Below are 18214 nucleotides of genomic sequence, written 5' to 3' on the forward strand. Positions count from 1 at the left end.
TAATCTTTGGAGCTATGAGGGTAAGCAGGGCCAAACAGTTTCCCATAAGGGATCATTATTTTTGGACTTGCTCAGTCGAAATCCTGTTAAAAATTTCATTATATCATTTGGTCCAAGAGAAGAAGCTTTGAAAGTTTGGGCTGAAAACACCTTATTGTTCTTCCCAGGTTCCAGAACAAGAGTAGTAAGGTCACCCTCCTCCTTGCCAATACCAACTGCTCCCACAAGAATACCAAGTCCAACAGTGGATTTTAAACAAGATATGTATTCTTCTAAAGTAGGTCTGCCCTCGGTATAAGACTTAGAATCCGGATTAGAGCAAATGCAGAGTGAGAGTGAAACATATAATTATACAACTGAAATGATAAATAAATACATGGCCACTGGCCATAAAGGATGAGTCAATCAACGACCATTACATCAAAATAAGATCATAATACAATCAACCGTTCCTACTTAATTGCCATTGTATCACATGTACAATGTATGTAATATTAAAGATATGTAATACTTCCAAAAGGGCTTATAGCTGAACCTTAATCAGCTACAAGTATTATTTGAAGCTCGTAAAACAGAATGAATTAGGTTCTTCCAAAAGATATGGAATCCTACTCCTCAACATGGTTAATATACACCCAGGAAAATAGACAGACAATCATCATCATCTTCTACATTGTCACTTCATAAAGTTAAAGAAGGTTATATCAGAAACTGCAGGGGAAAAAATAAACATTGCACTATATCAGAGAAGTGAAAATAAAATAATTTCAAAATCATAAAATGCAGTGAAACAGGCTAAGCCGCTCATCCGGAAAATAAAATATACTGGTTGGAGTTCAATAATAGCATTGAAGATGAGATGACAATGTTGATACCTGTAGCAGAGTATCTTTAGATTCTCCTGAGAGATGGGGAATCAAGCTAAAATGCACAGCACGCATTATTCTTTTTTTCCCGCTCAAAGTCAAGTGTTTCAGCATAAATAAAGGAACTAAGAAGCAAACATCAGAAAGGGATATAGTAGCCATGGAAATTCAACCTTGACATTCTAAACTAGCTTCCAGTCTCTTGAAAGTATACAAAGGTCCCTTTTCTAGTAGAAAAGGCACAGGGAAAGGATAAGGATGAAGAAGTTAAGTTTTCTGTACTCAAATAAGCCAATTTCATGGAAAAGAAGTTACCAAAGAGAATGAATGTGTGTGAACTCAACAGGGTCTATTCATTACACTTAATACTAGAAGCCCATAAGTGTGAATTGGTCGAAATAGACCAGACATTGCCATACATTTGTAAAAGCAAGTCAAACAGGCTGGAAATGATAGCACATGTATGTAGAAAATGAATGCAGATGCAGAATCCGGACCCCTGCAATGTGCGGTCTAAGAAAACTGTTTAGCGGAGGGGATTCCGATTAGCTATTATAGTGTTCCAAAATTCAAGTACAAATTTAAAATAGAATTACGTCTATTTGTTCTCTTTACATTGTCCTCTATAAAATTAGAAGTGCAACTATCACAAGATTTCTTGCATATGCGGGATGAACATATTATTTATTTACACTCATCATAAACATAAATGTTCTAGGAAAATAATTACAACAGCAGAAGACATCTGCTCATGACAAATCACCTGACTATTCCAACATCAATCAACCTAGACTGGATAAACGGGTGAAAATCCACAATTCAGTAAATACAATCCATAAACTATACCACAATTAAACAATGTCAAAAAAATTCTTGGAACAAAATTTATAAGTTGCAAATATAATACATAACCAGCTGCATTCAAAGAAAAATCGGAACATATCTATTGCATCAGTTCAGATGTAATGAAAGTGATCACATTTCACGGTACAAAATTTAGAGTTGCAGATGTAATAGTACATAACCTAGCAGTGTTCAAAGAAAACTAGTATACGAAGAACGCCTTTCAAATTTCCCCTCTGTAACCTCCAGATCCAAAATAATCCTTTCTATTATTTGCAATTGCCATGCTCTTCTGATGTTCTAATTTGGGACAGTCACGGATACGATGACCAAGTCCACCACAATATGCACATCCCTTGACTCCACTTATGCCTGTTATTTCATCATTATCTTCCATTGGATCGTTCAACTCAGCCAAAACTGGGGGAATCCTTTGTTTTGCTTCTTGCAACAGGTGTTTCAAATCAAGTAATGTTGTTTCACTTTGATTCTTGTTTATAAATGTCGTTGCTATACCAGTTTTCCCACATCTACCAGTCCGTCCAATCCTATGGACATAATTTTCAATTTCAGCTGGCATGTCATAGTTAATGACGTGCTGAATATCAGGAAAATCCAAACCTTTGGATGCAACATCTGTTGCCACCAACACATCTTTCTTGCCTGCCTTAAAAGCTGAAATGGCATACTCTCTCTCTTCCTGATCCTTGCCTCCGTGAATCGCCACTGCTTCCACTCCTTTCAAGAGAAGGTATTCATGGATGTCATCAACGTCAGCCTTATTCTCACAAAATATCAGAACTGGTGGTGGGGTTTTTTGTAGGCACTCAAGGAGATAAACTATTTTTGCCTCCTGCTTAACATACTCTACCTCCTGAATTACATCAAGATTTGCGGCCCCTGCACGTCCCACATTGACAATGATAGGTTTCACCAAAGCGCTTCTGGCAAAGTTCTGAATTTTGGTTGGCATGGTGGCAGAAAATAGAAGAGTCTGCCTTTGAGCTTTGAAGTGATCAAAAACTTCTCTAATGTCATCTTCAAATCCCAGATCCACCAACCTATCGGCCTCATCTAATGTTAAATACCTGCAGTTATCAAGATTCATTTTCTTCTTGGCCAACATATCCTTCAACCTCCCAGGAGTGGCAACAACAATATGAACACCCTTCTTCACAATCTCAAGCTGCGATCTCATATCCACTCCACCAATACAAAGCAAAGGCCTGAGCTCCGGATATCCGGCTTCCTTCAAAGGTATCAAGAATTGTTCGACGACTTCATAAGTCTGCCTAGCCAGTTCCCTTGATGGGCAAATAATCAAACCAAATGGACCTTCTCCAGGAACAATAGGCATCATAATTTCCTCTTGCATTGCCACCATGATCATCGGTAGCACAAAGACAAGAGTTTTTCCAGAGCCCGTGAAAGCAATCCCAATCATATCCCGCCCAGATAAGATTACAGGAAGTCCTTGCACCTGAATAGGTGTTGGTTGCACAATCCCCTTAGCTTTCAACTTCTTCAAAACTGGCTCAGGAAACCTCATATCCTTAAAATTCTTAATCGGGGGTGGGATTTCACCACCATCAACTATTATATGCCACTGCTTCCGAATCAAATCACACTCCTTCTTGGACATCCTTCTTACATGCAAAGGTGGCTTCCACCCTGTAGGCAAAGGTTCCGAGTAAGTGATTCCCTTAGCCAATTCACGGACAGACATGAGGGTTTTCCTATCCGACAAGTTTTCAATCATCTCCTTCTCCTGCTGAACAATCTGCTCCGTCACACTGATCTCGGGTTGTTCTCGTTTCATTTGTGAAGCTTTAACCAGCAGACTAGGCTTGGATTCAGCCACTCTCATTTTCTCCAATTCATCATCAGTGGCGATAAGGGCCTTCCCCTTACGTTGGAGAATCTTCTGAGCTTCAATGGCCCGACGCTTGGCCACGGGCACATACTCCTCATAACCATCATCTTCTTCCATTTTCGCCGGCAAATTGAGCTCAAAGTAACAGTTCTTCTGGTCCTGTTATTATTCCAAACAAAAAACCCAAAGTAAGTAACAAAAAATCAAAGAACAAATTAATCCAAAGCATAACCTGTAAACTTAATATATCCATGTATCAAACTCAACTACACCAGTTTCGAGAATGAATACGAACTCCGACAATAAATTCACACCCCGAATAAAAGAGAAAGAAAAAAAATGCATCTTCATGCTTGTAAATACTTAGATATGAGAGTGAAGAAAACTCACTACGAAGAAACTGAAATCCCACTGTGAAGTGCGCTATTCGGAGAAAACACTGTTTTGATGCTGTGAATGTGATTTGGGAATTTAGGGTTTGATTTTCGCACCAACCTCTTCTCTCTGAGCCCAAAACTCTCAAATTACGAACATTTATTCAGAAGTGATACACTGTTTTGGTTAAATACTATATAATAATAAAATAATATTTAGTCAAATAAAATATAGAAAATATTTATTTATATACATTCGAACTTAACTTATTTTAACTAATTAAAATAGTTTATGGATTAGATTCAACCTAATTTGATCAAACAACTTCTTTTATAAAATAAAGGTTTTATAATATTTCTTTATAAAATTATACTCTGAGTATCCTATTTATTTAATATAATTTCTAAATTTCAACATACTATCTAGTATTTTTTTTAAATAACTAAGAAAATTGTTTTTACAGGTTCAATTAATAGAATTACTTTTATTCTAACAAAAAATTTAAATGAGTTAATTTATGTAGATTCATACATCAAAATCTATCTATATATTTATTTATTTATCACGTACTGCAATAAACTTTAAAAAAATATGCTTAGTTTGACAGACCACTGTATTTATCTAATAAATTTATATATTTTTTACGGAATAAATATTGTATACATGATATAAACTCATAATTATTAATAAAATGTTATAACAAAAAAGTATAATTTAAATTTTTATACAAAAATTAATACTAAAATATTTAAAAGTATCAGACATATAAATTCATGATTCATCCATTGTTACTTTCTCATATCTCCGTTACTTATAGGTAATAAAAATATCAAAAATATTTTTTAACACCCGTATTCTATCCTACATTTCAACAAATATTAGTATTTTAATTACTTTTAATTTTTTAATTTTGAAAATTATTTTAACATTTTACATTTTATTTATATTAAGAAGATTTTTTAATTTTTAATTTTTATTACAAGTATTAATATTTTGTTATGAGTGTAAGATGAAGTTGGATGTAAAAATATCATCACCCTAAAAATATTATTAGTATTCACTGTATATATAAGAATAAAGAATAAAATTACAATAATAAAATGATAATAAAGACAAAAATTGGCCAGACACACACTTTTACACTACTGTTTAATTTTAAACTATTATAAGTATATCTTTTAAGATTATCACCATAAAAAATAAGGAATTTATATATATAACAAAAAAAAATATTTGTATTGTTCATAGCACATAATTAATGTTTTGAAAATTTGTATTTTAATTTATAAAAGTTAAATTTGATATGATGGAATAATTTAGTTTTATATGTCTTCGGACTTCAAGTATATTTGAGGTATTGTTGACTCTATAAGTCGTGAGTATTGTTAGGTCAATCATCGCATTTAAAATATTATCCGTTTTGAAGGTTGATGTTCAGTTACAATTTTGTCCTTAAAAGATATCTTGATGGAATTAGAGGAGTAATGAATATATAAACGGCTATTTACCTCAATTTCTAAACGTCGAAGCCAAGAGATTATATTAGACGTATCCGAACAATATGTCTATCTATCTTCAATATAATGATTAATATTTTGGTTGATATTTTTCTTATTTTCTTAATATTAATAAAAAAATTAAAATATAACTTACAGGTATATTGGCCTCTTTTAATTTGTTAAGCACATAAAGTTTGTTAACTTAGCTTTTTTATTTTTTATAAAATACAGTATAAAAAATAAATAGATATTGATGTTAAACTATATATTTAATTCGGTCAAACTAAAATTTAGAAAAAAAAAACATTCAACAATGTAGGTTAGGAATAGATTTATCAAAGTCTAACATGATTTAAGCACAACTTTTAGGATTTTTTTTCTAACTTTTACTCTCATGCAAAAGTCTTATTAATTTTTTATCTATATTTGGTTTAATTTTTTACATAAACATATGTTTTTAAGATAGAAAATTATTTTTTTTATTCTCAAAATCAAGGATCTCAATCACAGTTCATCATTGAAATTTAAATTAGAACTATTCGTTATTTAAATTATAGTGTTTATATATTGAAATAACCTAACACAAAAATTACATTTCCTTAAATTATATTTTAATAGATAAATTTTAAAAACTTATACATAAACATATATTTAAAAAAAAAAGTCAGTGGGTCCCATCTCACTAACAAAATGATGACAAGCTAGTAATTCAATACACTTTTACCCCTAAGATACTCATACTTCACTGTCAGTGTGATAAATAATTAATTTATTTGTCATCGCAAAAATATAAATAAAATGGATCAAATTAAATTCATCCATTTCATTTAATTGATAATTAGTTCTTCGAACATTATTTCTCAAAATTCAATCTATTCTCACTTAAAAATTCTTAGATAAAAGATTTCTGTTATATATACATTAAAAGTACACTTGATTAATTAATGTTTTTAACTAAATAAATTAAAATAATTTTTTTATTTATATTCTTTCCAAGATTTTTTTATTGAGATTATAAAATAATATAAATTGTTAAAAAATATTTGAATAAGTTGAATGATCATATGTTTAACATCTATCTATGTAAATAATGAATATCATCACACACATTATATTGATTTATTTGTACCATTATATCCTTTTATAAATAATCACACGGTCAACAACAATTTAAATTAAAATTATGAAAGACTTGTTTCTTATTATCATAATCTTTATGGTGATAATAAATCTTATAATAAAGAAAGAATACTATAAAAAAACAATTATTATATTTAACAATATAATAAGAAAAAAAATATATCATAAAGATAGAGCTAAATAATTGGACCTCTGACACATTTATTCTCATTATGTTTTATATCTTTAACATTCAGTTTTGAAGGGATTTTAATATTATAATTTGTATTGGTTTGACTATCAAACAACGTACATTGTAAAAGTTGACTATTTGTGGGTTGATCATCTTAGGTTGAATTTTTTGTGTATGAAAGGCACCAATAAAATTTACTTGCATATGTTTACATAGATGTTTTGATCTTTGGTTAATGAGGTTGCTTAGGGATAAATCTAATGGAAATAAATAAAAAGTTAGCTAAGAACAACTGAAGCTGAAGCCAATAAGACCATCACCATATAAGGTTTCTGTCGTTATTTTCTCCTAAACATCATTGGCTAATTGTCAAGTAAGGTGAAACCGGTTCCTTGTACTGTATATATAGTCAATATAAATCTTTGTTTTGCCTTACAGAAAAGTACTTATTGACATGGATGAAAGTTTGATACAAACTACACCAGAAGATTGTTGGACAAAAGATTGTTTTGCCATATAGAAAAGTACTTATTGACATGGATGAAAGTTTGATATAAACTACATCAGAACAATGTTGGACAAAAGGGTGGCTAGTACATCATCAAGGTCTATCCTTTTATGGAAAAAAAATGTTAGTTGTAATAATCTGATTCACAAAACTCCATATCAATTCAGTATTCACAGTAAGAATAGGACACATCTCAGGTATGCCCCTTCCTTGCTTGTCAAGAAAGAGCACACAAACAAGAGTCAATTTTATTTTGTAATTGCTAAAGCACACTCAAAGTTTCTGGCAATATTATCATCAGCTAAAAAGTTTTATTATAATTTCCATGGGATACTCAATATGAGTGAAATTTACTTGCAACTTGATAGCCAAGCATAAGGTTGGGATCCTTCTAGTTTAAACAAACAAACAAAAAACTGATCTCATCAACATTCTTTGTAGTATGGAAAAATTCTGTACAGTATGTGAATGTAGACAGGAGAATCATCTGCTCTTTTCGAAATCAAATTGTTTCTAGAAGTCAAAACTTGATGATGAAAGGCAGCTTCAAAGATACCTGGTATAATGGACCACTACTGCTCTTAACTTAATCTAATGGCTCACAGATACTTCCTAAGCAGTGCTGTTGCCATTCAACTGATTTTCTTCTACTAAAATTGCAGTCCCATTGTCTGAACTCTGACTGTTAGGCATGATTTTGGTTCTTGTACGAGCCTTGCGGCAAATAGTAAATGCATCAGTTTGTGTTGGGACGAGTTTCCTTTTCTGTCTTCTTTCTCCATGCAAGAAATCATTTGCTAGAGATTCCAGCGCTCTAAGGGACAAAGGTCGGTTTCTAGTGCTCTGCCTCCTGGAAGTTATACTAGGTTGCTGCTCCACCACAGAACCAACATCAGAAGAGGCTCCCAGTGGCTCCTCAATTACTGCCTGAGTGTCAGATGATAAACATGGATCATTTGCCTTCAGGCTCTGCTCATCTTCCTCCACCATTGCCATCACTACCCCAATTTCAGACTTCAACTGAGCTTGGGGTATGTTGAAGGTGACTGGAGATTGTGATTCACCATTCTCAACTTTATCACCTGAAACACACCTGTGCTCACAAATTTCATTGAGAATACTTTCTTTGTTATTCTCTTCCAGACTTTTTTCATCCGAAGAAGGAATTAAACTTCCATTCTTCTGCTTTGTGCTAAAAGGATCATCAACCTTTGTGCGGGAGAAAGCTATTTTTTCTGATCCTAAGCCTCCTGAAGAATTCTTGATGATGTGGCTTTTCTTTGCCTTGGAACAAGCAGCCAATCTCCTCTTTTTGACGGGAACAACTGCATGGTTGGAATTACCTGATCTTGCTGTTCGACTAAATTGATGCTTTATGGTCCTTTTCAGTTGATTATCTTTGGACACAGAGGTCTTCTGATTCTCCAAGCTTTCCACCATTTTCTTAGCATTATTTTGGTTATCAGTATTCCCAATATTCTTTTTGTCATATACCAGCATACTAGCTTCTATTACACTTGGTGAATCATCATAGGATCTACCCTTACTTTCTCTTAAAATACCAAGCATCTTAAAAGCATCTTCCTCTTCAATTGGCAGATATTGCAGTTCTCTCACCTTCAATAACTTTCCTTCACAAAGTGCACTGGTATCAGTCAACTTTTGATCAATGTTTTCAGAAATGTCCTTGTTATGGTTTACTTTACTCATATGTTTGGCCTCTTCATGCGTATCAGCAACATTTACCTCAACTTCACCCACTGAATTAACAGGCACAGGTTTAAATTCTCTTAAATCAGATGGTTTCCCTCCATGCACCAAACTGGTATCAATAACCGTGAATTTTATCTGATCTGTATTGTAAGTTGAAGAACGAGGCTTGAGGTAACATTGACGATGGTAGTCAGAATGATCATCCTTATCCGATCCCCTTTCTGGCTCTTCATCATCAAAGCTATCAACTTTAGCTTCTTCAACATCAAGAAGATTCGGTTCAGCTACCACTTTCCTCAAGACATCACCAACAGAATCAAAGTAATGATCACCTTTCACAAGTTTTCTCCTTGAAAACGTCTTAACACCTGGGATAAGAAAAACCAGATAATCTTTGGAGCTGACATAACCTCGATTTTTTGGTTGCTCAGAGTGCCAACCTCTTCCTAGTAAGCGAGGCCAAACAGCTTCCCAAAAGAGATCATGACTTTTAGCCTTGCTCAGTCGAAATCCTGTTAAAAATTTCATTATATCATTTGGTCCAAGAGAAGACCAAGCTTTACAAGTTGGCAGTGAAAACACCTTATTGTTCTTCCCAGGTTCCAAAACAAGAGTAGTAAGGTCATCCTTCTCCTTACCAATACCAAATGCTCCCACAAGAATACCAAGTCCCACAGTGGATTTTAAAGAAGATATGTATTCTTCTAAAGAAGCTCTGCCCTCTGTATATGACTTAGAAGCCTGATTAGAGCAAAAGTAAAGTGAGAGTGAAGCATACAAATATACAAATGAAATGATAAATAAATACATGTCCACTGGTCATAAAGGATGAATCAATCAACCACCATTACATCACAATAAGATCATAATACAATCAGCCATTCCTCCTTAATATGCCCTTGTATCTAATGTACAATGTATGTAATATTAAAGATATGTGATATTTCCAAAAGCATTTATAGCTGAACCTTAATCAGCTACAAGTATTATTTGGAGCCTGTAAACAGAATGAATTAGATACTTCCAGAAAATATGGAATCCTAAATGCAAATGGCTTCTATTCTTCAACATGAGTAATATACACCCAGGAAAATAGACAGACAATCATCATCATCTTCTATATTGTTACTTCATAAATTTAAAAAGAATACTATATTAAAAATTGCAGACAAAAAAATAAACATTGCACTATATCAGAGAAGTGAAAATAAAATAATTTCTAAATCATAGAATGCAGTTAAACAGGCTATGCCGCTCGTCCGACAAATGAAATATACTTGTTGTAGTTCAATAATAGAAAGTGAAGATGAAATGACACTGTTGATACCTGTAGCAGAGTATCTTTAGATTCTCCTGAGACATGGGGAATCAAGCGGGACAATAGTTCTTGTTGCCTGCGACCAGTGAAAAGTTTATGTCCTATTGTAGACTTTCTCCCTTTTATCTTCCGGCAGTCTGACCATCTACGATATGCATCAGATTTGTGAAACTTTCCATAATAAAAGGCAAGTATTTCCCCCATCCCTTTGTTCTCTAAGAAACTTTTCATCTGAATGAAATTTTTACCAAAAATATACAAACCAAGGAGAAAAACTTCTGCATCAAAGTCACTCCAGGAGTTACTTAATATGCCAGGAGCTAATGCAAGTTTTTTGCTTTCACTCAGTTCAGCTGAATTGCTGTCTCCTGTCATCACAGATTGAAATGTGGTTGGTTTGAGTTCATCTACATTGTCTCCAATATATCCCCACCCTTCATTTTCTCTACTCTCCTTTGCATTATGTATCCATGTGACAGAGATGGGTAAACCAATTGCATATGAAAGTGAGTTGTCAAACCCAACTTCTGACTCGGCAGGATTCCTTAGAAGCTTAAGTCGTTCTGATTTTTTTTATTAGGGAAGGAACTTCCACCTGGTACTCATGACCAACTCGAGGATTCAGCTGTGGATCTCCAACTACATTGCTTATATAAGGTGAACTTGGAGGACTATTAGATGCATGTTCAGTTAAATTCTGCTGCATTGTATCCATCTGCGTAGAAACAAAGTATAACATACTAAGTAACTAAACACTCAAATCTTAAGAAGAAATATTATAAGGGAATGGATATTAACTAATAGTTATGCAATAACAAAGTCTTATCCAGCTAAGTGAGATCAACTACATGGATCACGTGACACCTTCAATTTTGATAGAGACCAAATTAGCTAACAGACATGTAACAAAATGTTAGATCTCCGGTTGTTTTTACTTTCAATTATTTCTCCATTATCAAATTCTTAAGAGAATCAACTATCCACAAACTCAGTATTATAGTACAAATAAGAGGAACAAAGGGCAAGTAACTCTTCATTGACCAGTAACTCCAAAAGGATTACAACTGCTAAAACAATCTATTCCTGTACCTAAGAAAATTGGAGAATTGCTGAAGCTACAGAAATTGCTTATATGACAAAGCATCAAAATCCTCAACATGGGTATCTGAATCACTAGCGTAAACCCTATCATTTTTCCATACCAGAAAAGCAAAATTCGCAAATTTCTTCTCAAACACTGCATTCCTCAATGGCTGATACAGCCTCAAAAAAAATACACCATGCAACAACCACTATACACGCAACCTAAGGAGGGGAGAGAATAACACGAAATCCGTGTGAGGAGAATGATATATAAAGGCGAAGAATTTTGATTACCAAAGAAAAAGATAATAACCAACCAACCCCAGATCCACTTGTATACATGTTCATAAGCAACGTCCTTGCAGGACAAAACAAACGGATTCACACGTACAACCCAGAAGAGCAAAAGAAGAAAATAAAAACCATTGAAACCAGAACTTGACAAGTACATTCACTGACACCAGGATTGAGCACACCCACTACACAGGTACACACTGCTGACAATTAATCGAAATACCAACGACCCAAAAATATTTGCAGGTATCTTTCTCCATCTCCTATATCACAGTACATCATACACACACAAACTATATAATCCAAAAGCAGAAGAAACACGAGTACACGCATTGGACGAGTTAAAGGTTGATAACAAGAAAAGATGAATATTTCTTACCCTTTGAGCAGGTGGTGGAAACGTCAAATGCCAGGCCTGAAAGGGGAAGCAATAACATCAAGTAAGTGCACGCACACACACACAAGGTTGAAATAACAATAATAATAAAAATTGGTGGTGATTATATTCTTTGTTGATTTGCATACATGTGCTATAAAAGTGAATAAAACATTAACGTAGTTGAAGAAAAGAGAGAGAGAGAGAACCTGGTTTTGATGTCTCAAGTGTACCACACAATAAGGTGAATTCGCGGGGCATGGAATGAAATGAACTGCTACTTACTTGGTCCGGCTTTTAAAACACACCGAGTCTGTCTGACTCGTCCGAGTTGGTCAGAACGAGTTGAGTTGAGTTGACGACGTGGTTTCAAAGCAAATCCTGTGTTGTGTTATGACTTTTAGTTGATCCACAGTTGTTTTTATCAGTTTTTGTTTTGTTTTGTTTGATTCGGTGCAAGTGTTCTTCTATCACAATTAATTATTCTTTAATTGAGTGAGATAAGTGTGAATATTATAACTTTTTCAATAAATATCATTAGTTTATTGATGGTATTTTAATGTGTTGGTAAAAAAAAAAGTAATTATCCAAAATTCCTAAGTGCATAGTTTTAAGATTGTCTACAAAAATTGTGTGAAATCTATCACGTAGTATAGGTGACACACTTGTGGGGGATTAAACAAAACCGGGTGCTTCAAGGGGATGTGGTTTTTAAGATGTGATGGTAAAAAAAGTGAACAATTTCATCAAACACATAATTATTATCTTCTAGCTTTTATAATTCTAACTCATTAAATGTACCATAATGCATTAAAAAAAAGTCACAATCATTTATTAACTTTTGTGTTATTAAACTAATTTTTATAGTTTTGTTTTTTATATTGATATAATTTGAAAGACTTTAAATTGGATTAAATGTATTTTTTCTAATTTTATGTGAAATTGTAGTTTTCATAGTTAAAAATTTATTCAATTATATATATATATATATATATATATAAAACTCTCATGTTAGCCATCATTATGAAATTTGACATTTCAGTTATGCTGACACTTCAAGTGACAACAATCATTTACTACCACATGAAAACAAATATTATTAAAAAAAATACAAGAAAATACAGGAGACTAGACCAAAACTTATATATTAAGAAAAATGGTACATATGTAATCTATACCTATTAATAAATAACTCTAAGAAAAGACTAGATGGAAGTTGATTATACCAATAATAATACTCTCTATGAATAAAGCATAAGTTAGGAAGCTTATCAGCACATGCATTCCCTTCACAAAGCATTACAGGAACATTAATCATAAGAGTAAATGCAGCACCAGGCAGAATCACATTCAAGCCATAAACTAGTAAGACCCATCTTTTGGGCTTGTTTAATAGCATGTATAACTCCATAAAACTCAACAATCAAAACAGTCTGAATATCAAGGAAAGCAGAGAAACCACCAATAAATTCTCTCATACTCCCATAGAAAATATCACACCACAAGTAGCAAGATCATGAGAACACCTACCTAGCAACACCATTAGTGTTTATTTTAACCCAACCTGGAGAAGAAAACTCTCATCTAACAGGAAAAGGAGATATAACTTTACCACTACGAGTATTAATACCAAAAAAATTAAGCACATTGAAATCAAACATATTATTTCACATAAAACTTTTAGACGAATTACCCACTAGACAAGTGAGATCTTTAATGGCCGTTATGGCCCTAAAAACATCAATTCTAACATGAAATCTAACATAATTTCTCTTATCTCATATCGTCCTAATAGAAAAAAGTTATTACAACAAGTTTAATCAAATTAACCAAAGGACTACCGTCACTCTTAATAAAAGGAAGGAGATCATCCACATTAGAGAGATGAGAAGGAAAATTTGTCATTTCCAACTCCAAATATGCATAACATTAGGACATTCAAAAAATAAATGGTGAATAGATTCCTCCTGTTTTTTCACAAAGCATACACATAGAACATATATGCAAACCTCTATGTTGAATGTGTTGATTTGTAGGTGGTCGCCCATGAAAAACTTTTCAGAGAACTAGAGTTTTGGAATGAGGTATATATGAAGACCGAATGAGTTTACCCCAGCCATAGGGAATTCCTATATCCAAAAAAAAAAGTCTTAGCGACTTAAAGTGAAACGCCCATAATATTTCAGAATCCAATTAGGAATATCATGTGTTTGCCTAATGATGACATGTTCAAAGAAAGGAGGCATCTGCTGTAATGGCAAGGGAATACTCCAATCACTACCAGTCCAGAATTGAGAAATTGTATCCGAGATTCTATAATCATTAGGTACCCCTACAATGATTGATAAAGAGAGAGTGAAACATCATTTATCATTTCAAAAACCAGTACTTGTACCAACAGTCCAAAAAGTATGTTCAAGAATAATTTCATAAAACTGTTTAATCTCATGTCAAATAGAGGAGGATCTACAAACCATTCTAAATTGTTACTTTAATTTAAGAACTATGGCTTTCAAGAGAATAGACAAATGCGTGTTATTATAAGCAAAATTCCAAGTAAACTTAAAAAGATACACATTATTTCCATTATATAAATTAATAATCTTCAATCCTCCATTCTCAATAGGAGAACAAATCTTAGCCCAATTAACTCTAATTGTGTCTTTTTCCATAATATCACCGATCCAAATAAAATTTCTGCTCCACTGTTCAACTTACTTAAAAATAAAAACCAACCATTTATACATGTTAAAACTATAAGTTAGAAAAACAACAATCACCGTATTAACCACATTATTTTGATTTAATTTAACTGTGTATAAAAGTTATAGTTTTTTTTATTGTTATAAGCGATCATTCAGTATACATTATTTGAAATTTTAAATACAAATTAATTTTAAAATCAATATAATTCATTATAATAGTTTAATGACATTCATCGACAGTTGAAATTTAATAAATAAATAAAATTTTAATCTAGAGAAATATTGCAATTAATTTAATGATATAACAAAATAATCAACACATATAGATTGATTTAAAAACAATTTTAGAAAAGATACAAAAAGTTGTTTGACTTGAATAAAATAGAATTTAAAATAAATAATTTCGTTTGAGTCCTTATTGGTATTAAATTATTTTTATTTTTAACATTGTTTTAATTATCACTTATTTATCATTGATACCCATTAAACTTTGTTAATATTATTCTCATTTGTTTGTTACTAATATCATTTTCCAAATACAAAATATCTTTCATTCTAACAGTCCCTGTATGATTTATATTTTTTTATTACCATCATTTTGTATGCCAAAAAAATGTAGACAACATTTATTAATTTTAACCAAATTTAATTTAACTCAAATAATGCAAAAGTTAACATTAAATTACAACTAATTCATTCAAACACATAATTTAATAAAAGACTATTGTTAGATAGTACAATTTTTTCATGGTATTATTTAAAAAGAAAGACATATTTTTTACACGACATTAATTACATATAATGTGTACCTTGTTTTATTTTATCAAATGTATTTGGAATTACATAGAGGGTCACGTCGTTCATATCTAAAACAATAACAACTTTTTGTTGTTTATTTTAAATATTTGACAAAATTATACTATTTCTCTCCGAATGATAATAAATACGTGGAAATGTGAATATTTTTTTTATAAAAAGCTTTCATGTTAGTTATCACCATGCTACTTGACATCTCATTTAGATTGATACTTCAAATAACACCAAATAACAATAATCATTTGCCGTCACATAAAAAAATATTATTAAAAAAAAGAAAAAGAAAATACAAAAATATGGGGAGATTAAACTAAAACATATATGTTAACAAAACCAATACATAGGTAGACTATACCTATTAATAAAGAATTCTAAGAACAAACTAGATGGAAGTCTATTATACCAATGAAATGATTCTCTATGAATAATCATAAATTAGCCAACTTATCAGCACACACATTCCCTTCACGAAAAATATGAGTAACCATAAACCTGATTTTTCCACAGTAATTAAGACAAGTATTTCATCGATTACAAAGCATCTAAGGAACATTTGTCATAGCAGTAAACGCAGCACAAACCACCAAGGCAGAGTCACATTCTAGCCAAACATTAGTAAGACCCAACTTTTGAGCTTCCTCCAAAACATATATAACTCCATGAAATTCAGCAACCAAAGCAGTCTGAACGTCAATAAACGCATATAAAGCTCCAATAAACTCCCTCATACTCCCACGGGAAATACTTCCACAAGCGGCAAGACCTAGATAATCCCTAGCAGCCCCATCAATGTTAATTTTAACCAGCCCGATGAAGGAAACTCTCATCTAACAAGAAAAGGATGTAGAACTTTACCAGTACGAGTGTTAATATAAAAAAACTTGAGCACATTGAAATCGAATATATCATTCTTCATTAAAGCTTTAGACAAATTACCCACTAGACAAGTTAAATCTTTAATAACCAAAATAGCCCTATAAATCTCAATCTTATCCTAAAAACGAGCATAATTCCTCATACGCCATATCATCCAAATAGAAAAAGTTATCACAGCTAGCTTAACCAATTTAACCTTCACTATGAAAATAATGCATATCTTATTAAGCTTGCTTGAAACTTTGCTTATAGCAACAAACCTTGGTTTTTGCTCTTTAAAGTTAGGGTCCTTAAATCAAAATATGAGTTTCGAATGGTTTATAGATCCTCATCTCTTTGGCCTGGAATTAAGCAATTTTATTCTACTATACTTGATTGTACTTCTTGGACGGTTGGTACAAGTTCTTTTATTAATTTCTGGAATGATAAATGGTGTGCTCCTACTTCTTTAGCAAATATTACAGGATTATCTGATGATGCTAGTATTCCGGATACAATCTCTCAGTTGTGGACAGGTGGTGATTGGAATATTTCATTGTCTTTATAGTAGATGCCTCATCTTTTTAGTCATATCAAGGTTAGGACGGAACAGGATATTCCTAATTGGATTCTAGATGAGTCTGGTTTTCTCAGAACCAGAGATTTTCTGTGGTTGGGGTAAATCTATTTGGTCTTCATATATTCCGCCTTCCAAAACTCTTGTCCTTTGGAAAGTTTTTCATGGACGGCTTCCTACATATCAACATATTCAAAATAAAGGTCTATACGAAGAATCTATTCAACATTTATTTTTTTGAATCTGCTAATGCTTTTGCGTATTTGGAGTTAGGTTCGACACATTTTTCCTACTTTTGATTTTTCTAATAAGGATGATCTTCTTTCTTTTACTAAGAGTGATGGTAGTCAGTTGGTTAAATTGGAAACGTTAATATTTATTTTCTATCTTAATTATACTTTTTAAAAATGTATATAAATCATACATTTTAAATTTTGTTAACTTGTTATTCATTTATTTGTCTTTTATAATACGATCCCCTTATAATAATATTATTATAAGGAAATAATATTATTAAAATAATATAATAATATTTGAAATTAAAAAAAATAAAAATAAAATATTAACTTTTTGAATTGTTAAATAAGTATATTTATTGTTTTAACATATCACTATTACAATTCAGAATAATTTTTAGATTATCCATTAAAATATATATCTTCAAATTCACATGTATAAAATATGATTCCTAAAATAAAAAAAGCTAAAACATATTTTTTTTTTTAGACTTTTTCGACATCCTATAAAAGTACATAAAGAAGTGAAAAAAAAAACAAATTTTTTCTCCACCTTGTACGTTTTTTTCTTCATTCATAATAATTCTGAAAAATCATTTAATTTTTTTAAATCAACCATAATATCACATTTTTAAATAAGACTCTATGTCTTTCTTTCAATTTATTTTTATTATTTTCTTATTTAATCACAGTGATTAGAAAAACAATTACATCATTTAAGATCGTGTTGACTTAAAAATTCATTATATTTAACATTTCTCAATTTGAAGATATTTTTATTTTAGTTTTATAATTTTTTTTTATAAATTTAGTGACTTTAAAAAATATAAGTAAAAATATTAGAAAACTTATCTCGACAAACAAAATGCACTATCAGTTACTGTAAACCATCACCATCGATTAAAAAAAATAAGAAAATAACATCAAACTTCACCATACTTAACAATACATTGTTAAAATTTTTA

General features: G+C 31.7%; 2 protein-coding genes across 2 annotated transcripts; both read right to left on the bottom strand.

Moving 5' to 3' along the window:
• Positions 1 to 1786: 1786 nt before the first annotated feature.
• Positions 1787 to 4128, bottom strand: LOC137831689 (DEAD-box protein abstrakt). The gene is made up of 2 exons (XM_068639469.1): positions 3973 to 4128; positions 1787 to 3741 (listed from the first exon to the last, which is right to left on the bottom strand). Exon 2 carries the CDS (start codon positions 3697 to 3699, stop codon positions 1933 to 1935), a length of 1767 nt encoding a protein of 588 aa, XP_068495570.1. The 5' UTR covers positions 3700 to 3741; positions 3973 to 4128; the 3' UTR covers positions 1787 to 1932.
• A 3399-nt stretch (positions 4129 to 7527) lies between these two features.
• On the bottom strand, positions 7528 to 12389 carry LOC137831691 (uncharacterized). The gene is made up of 4 exons (XM_068639470.2): positions 12270 to 12389; positions 12064 to 12099; positions 10317 to 11022; positions 7528 to 9730 (listed from the first exon to the last, which is right to left on the bottom strand). The coding sequence occupies exons 3-4, from the start codon at positions 10680 to 10682 to the stop codon at positions 7889 to 7891; spliced, it is 2208 nt and encodes a 735-aa protein (XP_068495571.1). The 5' UTR covers positions 10683 to 11022; positions 12064 to 12099; positions 12270 to 12389; the 3' UTR covers positions 7528 to 7888.
• Positions 12390 to 18214: the final 5825 nt, after the last annotated feature.

The sequence above is a fragment of the Phaseolus vulgaris genome, chromosome 6, assembly GCF_051622355.1.
Source record: "Phaseolus vulgaris cultivar YP4 chromosome 6, ASM5162235v1, whole genome shotgun sequence".
NCBI lineage: Eukaryota > Viridiplantae > Streptophyta > Magnoliopsida > Fabales > Fabaceae > Phaseolus > Phaseolus vulgaris.